The sequence below is a fragment of the Oncorhynchus mykiss genome, chromosome 19 (assembly GCF_057628025.1).
Source record: "Oncorhynchus mykiss isolate SJ-2025 chromosome 19, ASM5762802v1, whole genome shotgun sequence".
NCBI lineage: Eukaryota > Metazoa > Chordata > Actinopteri > Salmoniformes > Salmonidae > Oncorhynchus > Oncorhynchus mykiss.
The window spans coordinates 15,884,297-15,903,400 of record NC_143040.1 but is presented as its reverse complement, the minus strand read 5'-3'; the positions used below and the strand labels follow the sequence as shown (position 1 = coordinate 15,903,400).

Below are 19,104 nucleotides of genomic sequence, written 5' to 3'. Positions count from 1 at the left end.
TAGAAACAACATGCTATTCTTCTCTCTCTCAATACAATACATTGCAATACAATACAATACATTATAATACAATACATTACAATACAATACATTGCAATACAATACTTTACAATACAATACATTACAATACAATACATTGCAATACAATACAATACATTACAATACAATACAATACAATACATTGCAATACAATACAACCAGAATCCATCTCTCTCTCTCCCTCTCTCTCTCTCTCTCTCTCTCTCTCCCTCTCTCTCTCTCTCTCTCCATCTCTCTATCCCTCTCTCTCTCTCCCCATCTCTTTCTCTCCCCATCTCTTTCTCTCCCCATCTCTCTCTCTCCCCATCTCTCTCTCTCTCTCCATCTCTTTCTCTCTCTCTCTCCCTCTCTCTCTCTCTCGCTCTCTCTCCCCATCTCTCTCTCTCCCCATCTCTCTCTCTCCCCATCTCTCCCTCTCTCTCTCCCTCTCTCTCTCCCCATCTCTCCCTCTCTCTCCCCATCTCTCTCTCTCTCTCCCTCTCCCTCTCTCTCCCTCTCTCTCTCCCTCTCCCCATCTTTCTCTCTCCCCATCTCTCTCTCCCTCTCTCTATCTCATGGCCACACAGCTCCATAGTCCACTCCAGGCACAGTGTGTGTTCATGACTTGTTAAAATCTTTTTTTTTACGAGGGGCATCAGCTACTTTGCGTCAGTTGAAAATGATTTAGTGACAGAGGGAACTGAGCCCGGACCGACGACCTGAAGGCTTCAACACCTGATATGGTGTGACTACCTTCTCATTGAGATGTGGGTATAGGAGGGGTACACCTACATAGGTGTGAAGTGTGCATAACATAGACTACGTGAGCCTACACACATACTGTGAGACAGACACACACCACACATGGACATGAGCAAACACACACTAAAGCAGACATGTACCACATACACAACAAGCATGCTGACACACCCGGACATGGACACACATACACAACAAGCATGCTGACACACCCGGACATGGACACACATGTGAACACACACATACACATGTACGGTATTGTATTGTATTGCAATGTATTTTATTGGTTGTATTGTAATGTATTGTATTGTATTGTAATGTATTGTATTGTATTGTAATGTATTGTATTGCAATGTATTGTATTGTATTGTATTGTAATGTATTGTATTGTATTGCAATGTATTGTATTGTAATGTATTGTATTGTATTGTAATGTATTGTATTGTATTGCAATGTATTGTATTGTAATGTATTGTATTGTATTGCAATGTATTGTATTGTATTGTATTGTAATGTATTGTATTGTATTGCAATGTATTGTATTGTAATGTATTGTATTGTATTGCAATGTATTGTATTGTATTGTATTGTAATGTATTGTATTGTATTGCAATGTATTGTATTGTAATGTATTGTATTGTATTGCAATGTATTGTATTGTATTGTATTGTAATGTATTGTATTGTATTGCAATGTATTGTATTGTAATGTATTGTATTGTATTGTAATGTATTGTATTGTATTGTATTGTAATGTATTGTATTGTATTGTAATGTATTGTATTGTATTGCAATGTATTGTATTGTATTGTAATGTATTATATTGTATTGTATTGTATTGTAATGTATTGTATTGTATTGCAATGTATTGTATTGTATTGTATTGTATTGTAATGTATTGTATTGTATTGTATTGTAATGTATTGTATTGTAATGTATTGTATTGTATTGTAATGTATTGTATTGTATTGCAATGTATTGTATTGTAATGTATTGTATTGTATTGCAATGTATTGTATTGTATTGTATTGTATTGTATTGTAATGTATTGTATTGCAATGTGTTGTATTATATTGAATTGTATTGTAATGTATTGAATTGTCTTGTATTGTAATGTATTATATTGTATTGTATTGTATTGTAATGTATTATATTGTAATGTATTGAATTGTATTGTATTATAATGTGTGGTATTGTATTGTATTGTAATGTGTTGTATTATATTGAATTGTATTGTAATGTGTTGTATTATATTGAATTGTATTGTAATGTATTGTATTATATTGAATTGTATTGTATTGTATTGTATTGACTTGTATTGTATTGTAATGTGTTGTATTATATTGAATTGTATTGTAATGTATTATATTGAATTGTATTGTAATGTATTATATTGTATTGTATTATATTGTAATGTATTGAATTGTATTGTATTGTAATGTGTGGTATTGTATTGTATTGTAATGTGTTGTATTATATTGAATTGTATTGTAATGTATTGCATTGAATCGTACTGTATTGTAGATGATTGAAGGTGTCCAGGTTACTGGCATGCATGTGAACCTACCTTCACACCTACTGTACATTTCCATGCACACCTATGATTAAGTCAACACACACACACACACGCAGGCGCACACACGCACACACACATTATGACAGTACAGTCCAGTAGACTGAGAGACTGACACGTGGCGTCTTCCGCCCCCATTATCCCCAATGAGTCACTGATCACTATTTAATTATGTGGAATGTTACAGAGCGACTTGGCAGCACGGCGTGACCAAGAACCATAAAGGTCAGAATCATAAAGGTCACATGTCCTCAACACAGAACATGCCTATCTACCTACTCAGGATTAATAAGTTATGAGAGAGAGAGAGAAAGAGAAAGAGAGAAATGGCTGGCAATAACAGAAGCACTGAAGATAACAATTATGTCCCGTCATCAATTCAATGTGGTGTTTCTGTGTCTATGACCTTAGGTATATGAGTACATGACCTTACAGTATATCATAGTTATAGTTAAAGACCCAACACAGACGTTTTTATATCAATATCAAGGACCTTTCTGCAATACATTTCAAATAAAATGGGCAAAATGGGCTTTTTAGCAACAAAAATAATTCTCAAGCAAGAATTTAGTCCGAGTGGGGAGGGGAAAACTGACAACGAGCTGTTATTGGTGGAGAGGTTTCCCCATGCAAACCTGCTGATTAGAAAAGCCTGTGTAGATTGTATTTTCACCCAGAAACTATCAAGAAATAAAATGTCTTCATACATTTACAGTGTTAGTTTCATCAGCTGTTGTACAATATGATATAAAACACCACAGGAAAAACTGAATTTTGACTGCACTGGGCCTTTAAAACCTCATCATGTCCAATATCACAGGCCTTCCATAGCCTGGGTCTTGTTCATTTGGGCATGGTAACCAAAAACGTTTGCAAAGTTTCTTATTGGACAAGTCCTGGTAGTCCTTCCCTGTTTCAGTATGTTTTTGTCTGTTCGCTGCCTAATGACCACAACCCTGTTGTCTTTGTATCAGATGACTTCCTCTCACTCAGATGCGAGATCCATTTCAGACAGGGCAAGCCAGCCAGGGACTCTCTCTCATACAGTTTCCTGTCACAAAAGAGTCAGCCCCCCTAACCCAAATAAAAGGTAGGAGGGAAGAAGGGAGGAGAGAGGCATTTTGGCAGAGAGAGTGAGGAGGGTCCACTGTGAGCAGGGGCTCTGTAGGTACCCCTCCTCCCCATCTGCTTTCATCCTCCTCTTTCCCTCAGCCTTCTGCTGACTCAGTAAGAGAGAGAGAGAGAGAGAGAGAGAGAGAGAGAGAAACAAAGTAAAAATAAAAAAAGAAAGAAAACAGAAGAAACAGATGTGGTCTCTTTGGAGAGAGAAGGAGAGAGAAGGAGAGAGAGGAGAGAGAGAAGGAGAGAGGGAAAGAGAGAGAGAATGAGAGAGAAGGATAGAGGGAAGGAGAGAGAAGGAGAGAGAAGGAGAGAGAGGAGAGAGAGAAGGAGAGAGAGAAGGAGAGAAAGAAGGACAGAGAGAAGGAGAGAGAGAAGGAGAGAGAGAAGGAGAGAAAGAAGGAGAGAGAGAAGGAGAGAGAGAAGGAGAGAGAGAATGAGAGAGAAGGATAGAGGGAAGGAGAGAGAAGGAGAGAGGGAAGGAGAGAGAAGGAGAGAGAGGAGAGAGAGAAGGAGAGAGAGAAGGAGAGAAAGAAGGACAGAGAGAAGGAGAGAGAGAAGGAGAGAGAGAAGGAGAGAAAGAAGGAGAGAGAGAAGGAGAGAGAGAAGGAGAGAGAGAAGGAGAGAAAGAAGGAGAGAGAGAAGGAGAGAGAGAAGGAGAGAAAGAAGGAGAGAGAGAAAGAGAAGGAGAGAGGGGAGCAGAAGAGGTGAAGTAACAGGCCTGCCCCCCCTCCCCCTCCCCTCCTCCCCTCCCCCTAACATCCAGTCTGACATATCACACACTACAGAGTGGTGTTTCTTTCTACACTGGCTCCAGCCCCAGCCAGGTCTGGCCTCTAGCTACAATGGGAGAACAGGTCCCAGGTCTGTTTGTATAGCCAACTCCTATGGTCGTTATCAAGCCCAACATATTATATTGCAGGAGTTGGCAATACAGCACAAACAGATTTGGGGCCAGGCTATAGAGGGGAAGTTCTGAATAAGATAAGTAAGGAGGACACTGTGATGATGAATGGAATCTGAGAGGAGATCAGACAGAGAGTAGTAAGGCCTATTAGCACGCACGCACGCACGCACACACACACACACACACACACACACACACACACACACACACACACACACACACACACACACACACACACACACACACACACACACACACACACACACACACACACACACACACACACACACACCTCCCTATGGTAATGACTGGTCTATTTATTTCCCTCCTGTCAGAACATTACTCAGTATAGTTAGTTGTGATTTTCCAAAAACCTTGTTACTGGTGAACTGACCAGCTGAATCCCAACACAGCAGAAAACATTGACTTAACTCAAAAGCAACATTGTTTTTCTCCATCTGTACATTACCGTCGGCCGTCTGGTATTTCCCCCTGGCCAACGAGAACACTTCAAAGAGGGCCACAATCAGAATCAGACCACATGTTATCAATATTAATAATCATTCATTCACTTATCTATTTCTATGACACTTTTCATGACAAGGACACTTTTAAAGTGCTTCATCACCAAACCATCAGCCAGATGTTTCTCTGAACTGAGTAACAGGCCAGATTGGTTTGTATTTAACTTCTAACCAATGCCTAGTCATAATTTTCTGTCAATGACTCACTTTACGTGAAACAGAGAGGGAGGGACACAAAACACCAGCTGACTGGCACCGGTAGGTAGACTGTCTCTGTCTACATTCTCTAGGACCAGAAATAGACCTGATGATCCTTTCTCAGATGAGGAAGGGCAAACATTCCACAGGACTCCTCCCAACATGACGGGATATGAATCTGATCACGAGCAGAGAGCAGCCATGTCAGATGGGCTTTTCCAGTTAGCAGGTGTGTGTGTGTGTGTGTGTGTGTGTGTGTGTGTGTGCAAGCCTATGATGTGGTGATGAAGGAAAAACTGGTTTCCTGGACCTTGCCTAGAAAAGGAAACTACTGGTAGTCAGTCTGAACAGGGCAAAGAGAGAGAGAGAGAGAGAGAGAGAGAGAGGGGGGGGGGTGGTAAAGAGAGAGAGAGAGAGAGAGAGAGAGAGAGGGGGGGGGGTGGTAAAGAGACACAGAGAGAGAGAGAGAGAGAGAGAGAGAGGGGGGGGGTGGTAAAGAGACACAGAGAGAGAGAGAGAGAGAGAGAGAGAGAGAGCGAGAGAGAGAAAGAGAGCGAGAGAACGTCGCCAGGGAGCGATGTCAGAAATGGGAAGGAAGCCGATGGCAACAGAGGCCGACCGAGCAACCAACCACGCGGCAGCGCTGCGGTTAGGAGAGTAGCACACTAGTGTCATGCTGGTTACCAGCAGAGCAGTGGCCTGTGAGAAGATTACGGAAACAGCAGTGTCAGCCTGGAGACTTTTACCTACCTACCCATCTCCCCATATCTATCTATCTATCTATCTATCTATCTATCTATCTATCTATCTATCTATCTATCTATCTATCTATCTATCTATCCTCACAGATAGATAGTGTCTGAAATGGCACATTATCCCCTATATAGAGTACTTGTTTTGACCAGAGCCCGATATGGCAGGTTTCAGGGCAGGGATGGGTTGTTGTGTGTCTGAGTGAGACTGTTCTGCTGTCACCCAGCCAACAGTGTCCTGGTAACAGCACAGACTGCATGGGCCTCCCTGTCACAGAGCCAGGGCACACACACACTCACACACAGAAGGAGTAGGGCAATGAAGAACAGCTTGTACCAGCTAGGAGTACAGGACAGACCAAAACATAAAGTAGTGTCTAAGCCTCTGTCCAAAATGGTAACGTATTCCCTTTATCATAGTCCACTACTTTTGGCCACACCCGAGACTCCCTATTCCCTATATAGTGCACTCATTTTGGCCCATAGGCAATAGGGTGCCATTACAGCCTCGCCCTAAGGGCGTGAGGGAGTGCGCACGGAGCTATGTGGGATACCGATACAGGGATTGTCTCAGATGAAGTCCCAGTCATACTGTCATTAAACGGGTTGGACCAGGATGACAGCTGAGAGGCTGAGCACTATAGGGCTCCTTCCACCGTGGGTCGACAGGGATCAGCCTCCCAGAGAGATCCACCAACACACAGAATCATTGAAAAGGTTCAGGATTAATCAAGCATTTGCTAAATTCCTTTGGCTATGGACTGGAATGAAAAAGAATTGTATTGTAGTTTTTTGCAAAACCCTCAAATAGGGTATCACCGTAACATCAACAAAGACACAGGAAATAGAGACACGACAATGCCTTGAGCCAACCGGCCCACAGTTTCACTACAATAATGGGCTATTGCAGCAGGGAGTAGGAAACTGAACCACCTCCATATTTTAACACCTATGCGTTCCCATAATGTAATTTGAGGACACAAGTCTGGACAGGGTTTGGGGATCCACGGAGCATTATGTTCTCGACGCATCGCAAACCCTCACACACACAACATCTCCCCTCTCCCTGAAAGCCTGTCATTACAGACACACACAGGCCTCTTTTCTCCCTGACATGGGAACAGGAAAACAAGGGAATCAAAAAATGAAGGGGGGAAAAAGGAGATTGTTTTTGAAAGGAAATGAGGTTGAGTGAGCCAGAGTTGAGGCTTTGGGACGGCGACAGACGACATTTCAACGTTGTCTCGACGCTGTCCCCGATGCCTTCCCCCTGTGGGACACGGTGCCACAGCGCTGCCACAGCGTTGCAGGACGGTAGTTAGTCAACAGCGGTCAGCGACCCGCTACAAAAGAAAACAGCGGCGCCCCTTTATGACCCTGAGTTCACTTCTTCTTCTCTATGGCAACTGTCTCGTTGTGACAAGTGAGGTCGAAAGGCACCACAACTTTTAGTTGGCATTTGAATTATTTAAAGAGTGCTGTAGTTCTCCTTTTTGTTTTTAAGCCCAATGAACCCCTTCACCCAAGAGGACCTTCTATCTACAGACACCTGTCATTGTGAACCCCTTCACCCAAGAGGACCTTCTATCTACAGACACCTGTCATTGTGAACCCCTTCACCCAAGAGGACCTTCTATCTACAGACACCTGTCATTGTGAACCCCTTCACCCAAGAGGACCTTCTATCTACAGACACCTGTCATTGTGAACCCCTTCACCCAAGAGGACCTTCTATCTACAGACACCTGTCATTGTGAACCCCTTCACCCAAGAGGACCTTCTATCTACAGACACCTGTCATTGTGAACCCCTTCACCCAAGAGGACCTTCTATCTACAGACACCTGTCATTGTGAACCCCTTCACCCAAGAGGACCTTCTATCTACAGACACCTGTCATTGTGAACCCCTTCACCCAAGAGGACCTTCTATCTACAGACACCTGTCATTGTTAACCCCTTCACCCAAGAGGACCTTCTATCTACAGACACCTGTCATTGTTAACCCCTTCACCCAAGAGGACCTTCTATCTACAGACACCTGTCATTGTGAACCCTGCACTGCCTCCCTTCCTTACCGTTTCTACAACTAAACCATGTTGGCAGTCTGCTACACAGGTTTTAAAACCCTCACTTAGAGAAAAGACAGCTGCAGTGTGCATTTCAAGTGGAAGTACCTAAATGACCATTCTTTAACCACTCAACCTCCTGTTCTAATCTATTGCATCAGTGACATTGAAGGTTGCATTCATAAACCTGGAAGTTCGTCACTTCAGCAAAACAAAAAAAAGACAACTTTTCAGAAACTCGTGGCCACATTTGATCGTAAGGGAAATGAGTACAGTGATTATGGAAGAGCTTACCAGCACTCACACATTTCAGCATGTGAAACTGACTGCAACTATCATTTCAGCACGTGAAACTGACTGCAACTATCATTTCAGCATGTGAAACTGACTGCAACTATAATTTCAGCATGTGAAACTGACTGCAACTATCATTTCAGCACGTGAAACTGACTGCAACTATCATTTCAGCACGTGAAACTGACTGCAACTATCATTTCAGCACGTGAAACTGACTGCAACTATCATTTCAGCACGTGAAACTGACTGCAACTATCATTTCAGCATGTGAAACTGACTGCAACTATCATTTCAGCATGTGAAACTGACTGCAACTATCATTTCAGCGCGTGAAACTGACTGCAACTATCATTTCAGCACATGAAACTGACTGCAACTATCATTTCAGCACGTGAAACTGACTGCAACTATCATTTCAGCATGTGAAACTGACTGCAACTATCATTTCAGCATGTGAAACTGACTGCAACTATCATTTCAGCATGTGAAACTGACTGCAACTATCATTTCAGCATGTGAAACTGACTGCAACTATCATTTCAGCATGTGAAACTGACTGCAACTATCATTTCAGCATGTGAAACTGACTGCAACTATCATTTCAGCATGTGAAACTGACTGCAACTATCATTTCAGCACGTGAAACTGACTGCAACTATCATTTCAGCATGTGAAACTGACTGCAACTATCATTTCAGCATGTGAAACTGACTGCAACTATCATTTCAGCATGTGAAACTGACTGCAACTATCATTTCAGCATGTGAAACTGACTGCAACTATCATTTCAGCATGTGAAACTGACTGCAACTATCATTTCAGCACGTGAAACTGACTGCAACTATCATCATTTCAGCATGTGAAACTGACTGCAACTATCATTTCAGCATGTGAAACTGACTGCAACTATCATTTCAGCACGTGAAACTGACTGCAACTATCATTTCAGCATGTGAAACTGACTGCAACTATCATTTCAGCACGTGAAACTGACTGCAACTATCATTTCAGCATGTGAAACTGACTGCAACTATCATTTCAGCATGTGAAACTGACTGCAACTATCATTTCAGCATGTGAAACTGACTGCAACTATCATTTCAGCATGTGAAACTGACTGCAACTATCATTTCAGCATGTGAAACTGACTGCAACTATCATTTCAGCACGTGAAACTGACTGCAACTATCATTTCAGCATGTGAAACTGACTGCAACTATCATTTCAGCATGTGAAACTGACTGCAACTATCATTTCAGCATGTGAAACTGACTGCAACTATCATTTCAGCATGTGAAACTGACTGCAACTATCATTTCAGCATGTGAAACTGACTGCAACTATTTTAGTAACCCAACCCCACTGGATACAACCATGCAGTAATATCTCAACAACAAGAGACCTATACTCAGGTTCAGCTCCCTCTTTTTCTCCAGTAATATCTCAACAACAAGAGACCTATACTCAGGTTCAGCTCTCTCTCTCTCTCTCTCTCTCTCTCTCTCTCTCTCTCTCTCTCTCTCTGTGTTAGAGAGAGGAATATGTCTTTACATGTTTTTCACTGAGCTGTCGGCAGAGGTCAATTATTACTCGCTCACATTAGTCATGTTTTCTATTGGTCCTATCCTAAGCCCAGGCAGCAGTCAGTCAGTCTGTTTTCTATTGGTCCTATCCTAAGCCCAGGCAGCAGTCAGTCAGTCTGTTTTCTATTGGTCCTATCCTAAGCCCAGGCAGCAGTCAGTCAGTCTGTTTTCTATTGGTCCTATCCTAAGCCCAGGCAGCAGTCAGTCAGTCTGTTTTCTATTGGTCCTATCCTAAGCCCAGGCAGCAGTCAGTCAGTCTGTTTTCTATTGGTCCTATCCTAAGCCCAGGCAGCAGTCAGTCAGTCTGTTTTCTATATCGAACAGAAGAAACACCACACTACTAAATCAGCTGGGTCGGAGAAGACAAAAAACAAGGTCCAAAAACACACTATACTTTCTTTCATCTACTCTCCTCAAACATCCCTCTACATCCCTCACTTTGCAATATGACACTTTGTTGTACCATGCAGGCTCCAGTGTGTGTGTGTGTGTGCGTGTGTGTGTGTGTGTGTGTGTGTGTGTGTGTGTGTGAAAGAGAGAGAAAGAGTGAACCATAGGGAATGGGGGAAGAGATACGTATTAGACAGAGAGGGAGGGAGAGCGAGAGAGAGAGAGAGATAGATAGAAAGGTGCAATGCATTCTGGGACGTGAGTGGGCGACTCAACAGGCCTAGCTGAGAGACATGACAGGCGAGGCCTCCTTCCCCTCCTTTCACCACCCGCCACTGGATTATCACATTAATGGCAGGATTCCCCTGCCATACATGGTAACAAGTTTCTCCCTATGAACAGACACGGAGGGACAGACAAATCTAACACAAAGTCTAGGTTGAGGTTGCCTTGGAAATCTGATTATTATCCGTCTGCCCAAGGCTCCTCATCGTTGATGCGCTTTTATCTTTTATCCGAGGTGGTGGAGCGAGAGAGGTGAAGGGAGGGGACTGCGCGAACAAGTGGCCGGACATTTTGATATTTTCAGTCCACTATGTGCTTTTTAAACTTCAGCTCCACAAGAATACATCTGACATTTACCAACAGTCCTCACCCCATCACCTCTTGTTTATTAGGGAACAGGGAGTCCTTCCAAGCAAACCATGGGACTGTCTGCACGAGAGACATCCAGTTCATCCAGGGAAATGAACAAGAGAGACAGAGGGGGAGGAAGGAGGGTGGGGAAGGTTGAAGCCTGCTCTCAGATCTGTTTGTGTTGTATAGCAGAGTCTAAATGACCTATAGGACTTAGCTATAAACTGAAGAGAACTGGCCACCCCTCAGAGCCTGGTTCCTCTCTAGGTTTCTTCCTAGGTTCCTTACTTTCTAGGGAGTTTTTCCTAGCCACCATGCTTCTACATCTCCATTGCTTGCTGTTTTCAGGATTTTGGCTGGGTTTCTGTATAAGCACTTTGTGACATCTGCGGATGTAAAAAGGGCTTTATAAATAAATGTGATTGATTGATCTGGGATCAGGCTAGCGCTGAGTCTAATAGACCTATAGGAATAGGCTATGAACTGATCTGGGACCAGGCTATATAGCACAGTGTTGTCTGTCATCTTACCTGTGTTTCTCCAGCTCGTTGTGTGACGATCTGAAAGGGCAAATAAACAGAGACATGGATGAGTACCTTAGGAACTGATAGTTACACTCTGTAGTTACTCTGTAGTAACACTCTGTAGTTACTCTGTAGTTACACTTTGTAGTTACTCTGTAGTTACACTCTGTAGTAACACTCTATAGTTACTCTGTAGTTACACTCTGTAGTAACATTCTGTAGTAACCCTCTGTAGTTACACTGTAGTTACACTCTGTAGTTACTCTGTAGTAACACTCTGTAGTTACACTCTGTAGTTACTCTGTAGTTACTCTGTAGTTACACTCTGTAGTTACTCTGTAGTTACTCTGTAGTTACACTCTGTAGTTACTCTGTAGTTACACTCTGTAGTTACTCTGTAGTTACTCTGTAGTAACACTCTGTAGTTACTCTGTAGTAACACTCTGTAGTTACACTCTGTAGTTACTCTGTAGTTACTATGTAGTTACACTCTGTAGTTACTATGTAGTTACACTCTGTAGTAACACTCTGTAGTTACTCTGTAGTTACACTCTGTAGTTACTCTGTAGCAACACTCTGTAGTTACACTCTGTAGTAACACTCTGTAGTAACACTCTGTAGTTACACTCTGTAGTAACAGTCTGTAGTTACACTCTGTAGTTACACTCTGTAGTTACTCTGTAGTTACACTCTGTAGGTACACTCTGTAGTAACACTCTGTAGTAACACTAGGTAATTACACTCTGTAGTAACACTCTGGACACTGTCATTAATACACACCGTCTCATGACCAGGGTGCAGGATGGGAATGCGCACTTGGGTTGTGTTCATTTGGGAAAATGCTTGAAAACATTTTTCGATGGGATATGAAAACGAGCGCTTCTGAGGGAGAGTTTTCCGGTTTCAGTATGTTTTCTTCCGTTTTGGTACATAAATGAACATGACCCATGGTGAAGGTCAGGAGACAGACAGAGAGAGAACGTCTTGATATTAGTAAACGGTTTGGTAAGCGGATGGACAGATGAAATGGAGACGTAAAGGGTAGAAGAAGTGTGTGACCTACATAACATGCGGTATAAAGAGGATGTTGTTCGGCCCGAGCCCTTTCCCAGTTGTCCTTCCTCTGCTGTTATATGGGTGGCTCTGCAGCTTTGAACACGTAGGATACGTTCCGATGTTACTTACATACTCTACTGAAATTGCAGGCCACATGCATTGCTTCATTCTAAGTAGCATGCTAGTGTGGATATTGTAACAGGGCCATAGAGTCCTTGATTGTGTAAAAGGTCTTATAAGCTAACCTAGCTACAGACCCGTGGGAATTTCATGTTTATTTCTGCATGTTCATCTAGTATTTGTTGGAAATAACACACAGCGTCTCTGCAGGCCTAATCAGGCTTGGAGAGATTCAAGAGGCTGATGCTTGGAAAATGTGTGTGTGTGAGAGAGAGAGAGAGAGAGAAAGAGAGAGAGAGAGAGAGAGGAGAGGGGAGAGGGGAGAGAGAGAGAGAGCGAGCGAGAGAGCGAGAGAGAGATTCCCTCTTTGTGGTCTGACTGCAACTCAGCTCGTCAAAGTGCTCTTAGACTAAACAGCCAGGCAGGGCCGGGAGGGCCAGTCAGGTAAAAACAGCCGCTCAAACAAACACTGCAAGGATGCAAAAATAGATGGGAGAGCTGTAGTACTCTTGTGTAACAAATGGTGAAACAAATTTCCCGGTATTAGATAAGGCATACAGCCATGCATTTATTTTACATAAGCTGGAAGGTTAACAACCTCTTGTCGCAGTGCATTCTGGGACAATGCAATGGAAATTCAGAAAGAAGGCTAAATACTAAGAAGAAGAAGGCCTTCACTCGCTCCCCTTTCCCCCACACCTCCATTTCTGTTTATCTCATAGATATATATATTATTTTATTTTTTTGTACAAAGCTCTGCATTCGTCATCGTGTGGAAAACTAAATCCTCTTCCCTCGATGTGTGTGTGTATGAAATCTGTCAGAGAGCTCTCAACGGAGGACACACACACACACACACACACACACACACACACACACTAGACTGGACAGCAGTATGTGTATGTCAACAGTCCTACACTGTAAAGTGGTTACTGTAAATTTGACAGTAGCTTACGGGCAGCTCGGTGGCAACTTAAGTCAAATTCTGTCTTTCATATTACAGTGCACCTACAGTAATTTAAATGTGGTATCAAAGCAAGTACTGTGTAATGACACACGCCTTAAAATATGTTAATGGGCCAGAAACAACAACATCATACCATATATTTTTTGGCAGATGCACCGGATAGGTGCAGTGAAATGTGTTGTTTTACAGAGTCAGCCATAGTACGTGGAGAAAATGAGGGTTAAGTGCCTTGCTCAAGGGCACATCGACATATTTTCCCCCTTTTCAGCTCGGATATTAAAACGACCTTTCTGCCACTGGCCCAATGCTCTAACCACCAGGCTACCTGCCACCCACGAGTGGTCAAAAGGTTTTACAGTGCCATTCCAAATACAGCAATTACTTCCCCGCCCACAATATTTTCCCACAATGCACCATAACGTACAGTATGCTGCAGTAAAATGTTTTAAAGTATTTTCCTGTTGATGATACCCCAAATTACCGTATAATTGACAGTTTTCCTTTTCCATTACAGTGTCGACACTGCAGCATACTATTTCAGGCCCGGGAGCTTGGAAGGCTATTAGGACGACCCGCCAATGGAAATGAATGAGAGCACTGGAGTTCATCTTTATAAACAAACCCCTTGGTTCTTGTCCCAATAATACCCTGAAACTACCATCTAGGATGCCAAGGGAATAACAAGCAAAGACACGAACACAAAGACCCCTGCCGTCGAGTCCGCCACTCTTTTCAGCCAATCCCTCTTAAGTGCCCTTGTACTGTCGACTTCAGCCGTGGTTCCCACAGATGTGCAGGGATGGGAGCGGGAAGATGACCTGAATCTGCGTAGGCCCCACTGCCCCACAGCTCACTGCATGAGACGCTTGAGCTGATGCTAGCCTGTCCTGTGTGCGCCGTCACCCATCGTCATAGTATCCAGGGTGGTGTTCACTAGGACACACAATCGAAAACGCTTGAAAAACATTTTGCAATGAACTTGCCTTTTTGACTGGACAAGTCCAGGTAGTCTCTCCTGGTTTTAGTCAGTTTTCTTCCGTTTGGTGCCTAATGATGATACCCATCTGCACATAACACTGTGTTATGTGTGCTGCCCCTAGGCCTCTCACTGGCCATGCTCAGTGGAAGGGGGAGGGGCTCAGCCTACAGACGCTGCTGACAAGCCCTTTTCCCCATCCGACGCCACGGGAGAGGAAATGCTTTATCTCCTGTATAAGGAAGTAGTCCTATTCAAATTTGAAACATGTGCAAATTGGGGACAGGCAAAGCACGAGGCGACACTCCATGGTTTCCTTAAGCGAGGCACGGGTGAAAGAGGCCCAAAGAGGCCCGGCAGGAAGGCACAGTCCAACACCAGACTTGCCTCATACAACAACAACAGACACATGACTTTGAATGTCATATAAACTGTCAGTATAAGATTGGCAAATCATCACTAGAGCCGGGACAGGACCGGTGTGTAAATAAGGCCGACATCAGCCGCCATTTTGGGGATGGATGAAAACAGTCGCTTGGTTATAAGTGCATATTATATGAAGGCCTGGGATGTGCTCGTTTGGTAGCAATGCAGTGAAAACAAAATGAGGAGCTGTATGCATCCGTTGGTTGTTTTTGAGGACGCACATGTTCAAGGATGGAATCTTATAATTGTGTGCATGTACGCCCGTGTTGCCGTTGCATTTAGTGTTTGTGTCCCGATGTAACCTCGGTCTTCAAAGTAAACAGGGAAACTCACCCGAACGTTCTCCTTTCTATGACACCGATTTGCCTCTGTCTCGTGTCGTGCAAAAGGCATAACATTACACTGCAATATTAATACATTCAATGTAAAAATGTACGGAGGGCTGCTAAATAAAATGATGGAAAACCATGTTATCATGTGTCAACTAACTTCCACTGATTTGAATGCAGAAATGGGGTTGTACTGACGACTTGCTGTAGTCTGCAGAGCAATGAACTGCTACCAGAAAGAATAGCTGTAGTCTGCATAGCAATGAACTGGTACCAGAAAGAATAGCTGTAGTCTGCATAGCAATGAACTGGTACCAGAAAGAATATCTGTAGTCTGCATAGCAATGAACTGGTACCAGAAAGAATAGCTGTAGTCTGCATAGCAATGAACTGGTACCAGAAAGAATAGCTGTAGTCTGCAGAGCAATGAACTGGTACCAGAAAGAATAGCTGTAGTCTGCAGAGCCATGAACTGCTACCAGAAAGAATAGCTGTAGTCTGCAGAGCAATGAACTGCTACCAGAAAGAATAGCTGTAGTCTGCAGAGCAATGAACTGGTACCAGAAAGAATAACTGTAGTGTGCAGAGCAATGAACTGCTACCAGAAATAATAGCTGTAGTGTGCAGAGCAATGAACTGGTACCAGAAAGGGGAGAGAAACTCAGGCTGCAGCCAGACCAGCTGTAAACTGAGCCCTCCGCCCAGGCAGGGGCAGGGTCTGCTAAGGCTGTGTCTGTGGGGCACTGTGTTATGTGGACATCTGTGTGAGCTAAGTTGAGTTGGCCACCACACCCACCTGAGTGTGCCACATCCCCACTGTTTTGCTCCAAGAAAACACACTGTGACTGCACCACAAGACTTGACAATATAGGCCACTGACAGATCCTATATATCTCCCACAACATACGGTTTATAAAATGAGCCTCTTTGGTGAGGGCGGGTCATATGACGTCTCATATGTTGATGGAGGAAATTAAAATAACTTGCTGAACTTACGAAGAAAAAAATAATTATCAAATCGTGAGACTGCTTCTAAAAAAAGTTTTGAGGGCACTGCGCAGGACCTATCATATGATATGCTAACCAACCAATAAAAAACTAGAATGGCCGGTAAATTTAGCGCAGTAACAACAACAAACATTTCTTAAAAGTGGTGTAATCTTTTTTTGCAATTGCCACATTGTTAAATGCTCCTGAAGCACAGCCGTACAAAGCAGCCTCAGCACGACAGGAGAATCGATACATTTAACATTATTTTTCTGTTATCTATGTCAGAACGCCGTGTACTGTTACCGAGATGACGACGCGCGCTCGGTGTCATATGGGTCATGGGAGGGAGTGACATGACACAAGTTCCAAAACGTTGCAAATGCAGCAGAAGTGTGCATGTTAAAATCAATGCGTGAATGCATTGGGGGAAAGGGGGTGAATGTCAGAATGAAGCATGGGTGTTGAAAAAGAAAGTGAGCACCAAAAGTGATGCTGTACGCGTGGCAGTGTTTATACGACATCTAAACAGTGAAAATAAAAATGGCGTTTGTATGAATGACGAATAAACACAAACAGATCGATTGAACTATTGCTATATCGATAGAGAAAGGTGTATATTTACCTATTGTTCTGAGTTTTTCTTGAAATTGGTGAAGCTTTCGTTTTCTTTCGGGAAAAGTCGCTATTGTACGGTAAAACAGACGCGTAACCATGTTCTGCTTCTATTGACAAAGTAAACAAAAACAACAGGGTTAATTTCTACACATGTAGGCTAATAAATTAAACGTAACAAGGGATATAAACTGACGATCACATAATAGAACTGTCAATGCCATATATGACGTAGCCTAAGCCAAACATGTTATTTGATAAAAGTGGTTATGGTTACATAGATAAACTCGTTGACAATGCTGGAGCAAAACACAAGATTCAGGACAATCTAATATTGAGTTTATCTACATACCCATTTATAATAAACATGATATACATAATGTATCTTGATAAGAAACTGTATCTTGAACTTGTCCCTAACCAATTTTAAACAAGGCTATAGCCATCAGATAAAACAGGTTATAAGCATTGCCTGATCATACTAATGCAAAACTACACATGCAAATAGGATTATATCTCAAGACTTTTCCTAACGTGTTGACTAGTTTGTTAATATGCAAGTTATATCTAGGTCGGTCGGTCTGCAATAACATCACCGCACCAGCACAGTATGTTCATTGCTCATAAAGTGACATCATAGCTGCGCTATGGCAGTGCACGTCCACAACTTCACATAAGATAGAATAGAGACGGTTTTAATTTTCCTAACATTAAATACGGTCATTAACCCAGTCAAAGCCATCTGACATTCTGTCAGGGAAATACCTCTGTCTCTTCTTTCCAAGTATTCTGCAGCCTCCAGGAGAATTAAAAGAGAATTAAGTTCCATCTTGTTGACTTGTATAAAAATATAAAATAATATCTATATACACAAATATACAGCTAATGTATAAAAAAAATAATATGAGACAAAAATGAAATAAAAACTAAAACTGTGTTAGGTCGATATGAACGTCTATGTTCAGTTCTGAGTCTTTGGGACTCCCAGCCAGATTCATATCAACTGCACCTAACTAAAAACATGCGAAGTAAAGGACGGCTGTTCTGGCCAATTAGAAAATAATAACATCCACATAGGCGGTCCCTGAATACGTGCCTTGGCCAATAGGGAAGCTCAGTGACGGGTTTACCAGGAGCATGTTGATACATTGCGAATTGCCTTGTGATTGGCTTGACAGTGATAGTAACAAGGTAGAAGCTATACCCTAGCAACAACGCGTGTGACCCAGCCCCGTAATCGTTCATTGGTCTGATATCTAGATAACTGGCTTTTGATTGGCAGAGGGGTTCTTTTGGGCGTGTCTTTTTCCTTCCTCTTGAACATTGAACTTGGCTGTTGTCTGGGTTGCCAGTGTGGTTTGCTCTTCGTCAAAAAGTCTATCTTGAATCGTGTAGGAAGTCACGTTGGTGTTTGTTGAGCCAACTGCTTCAATTAGACAACTTGTTTCAGAAAAGTTTCAGCTCTGGTGTAGAATAGAGGAAAACTGCTATTATGTTGTCATGACATTGTCTAAAAAAATACGATACTTTCACTTTAGAAAATATGATACTTTCACTTTTAAAATGGTATACTTACACTTTAAAGTGTATTATCATGCTAAATATCCAGCAGTTACATATGATTCAAGTAAAAGAAAACATCTTGAAGGATTTTTTAAAATAGCATTTGGCAACCACAGGATGCTGTTGGAGAGAGAGAGAGAGAGCGAGAGGGGGGATAAGGGGCAGGATTATTATGAAATGCAAAGACTTGTGTATGTCATTATCTGTTTGAAAGATACATGTTGATAAAATGAACCATTTTAGAATGAGATAGATTACCATTATTAAGAACAATGTATTGAAAAGCCTTCTTCAGGAGAGAGCCTGCATGCCACAGTGCCGGGGGTATTCACCAAGCTGTCTGCACATTTCCATGGCTAATTTCCCCAGTATTCCCTCAACTGCAACATTTTATGGAAATAGCCCTCAATGTCAGTCAGTGAGTGTCAAAATGACTCTCCAGGTGACATTTCTCAGTGTTTGCCTTTAAGTGTCATGAAGGGTAGATCAACAGAAAATGTACGTTGGTGGTGGTTGTGTGGATATTGTAGAAGAAAGATATTGAACAAGTATTTGGGTAAATATAATTTGGCTAAATGTCGTTATATAATTCTGTTGTGGACACACAATATTTAATATTTTTTAAGGTAGCGTACATTTTTCTCCAAAATGGTGCAAAACAAGACGTTAAAATAAAAACACACACAACAAGCCCATAGCTTCCTCTCCACATTGCCGTA

General features: G+C 42.4%; 1 protein-coding gene across 1 annotated transcript in view; it reads right to left on the bottom strand.

Annotated features, from left to right (window-relative positions):
* The window catches only part of LOC110515428 (max dimerization protein 4), a 40,398-nt gene extending 22,397 nt beyond the window's left edge, over positions 1 to 18,001 (bottom strand). Inside the window, exons 1-3 of the mRNA XM_090209559.1 lie at positions 17,588 to 18,001; positions 16,833 to 16,932; positions 11,353 to 11,382 (exon numbers count right to left, since the gene is read on the bottom strand). Of these exons, the coding sequence (XP_090065685.1) occupies positions 11,353 to 11,382; positions 16,833 to 16,932; positions 17,588 to 17,651 (194 nt within the window). The 5' untranslated portion in view covers positions 17,652 to 18,001. The remainder of the gene's footprint in view (positions 1 to 11,352; positions 11,383 to 16,832; positions 16,933 to 17,587) is intronic.
* Positions 18,002 to 19,104: the final 1,103 nt, after the last annotated feature.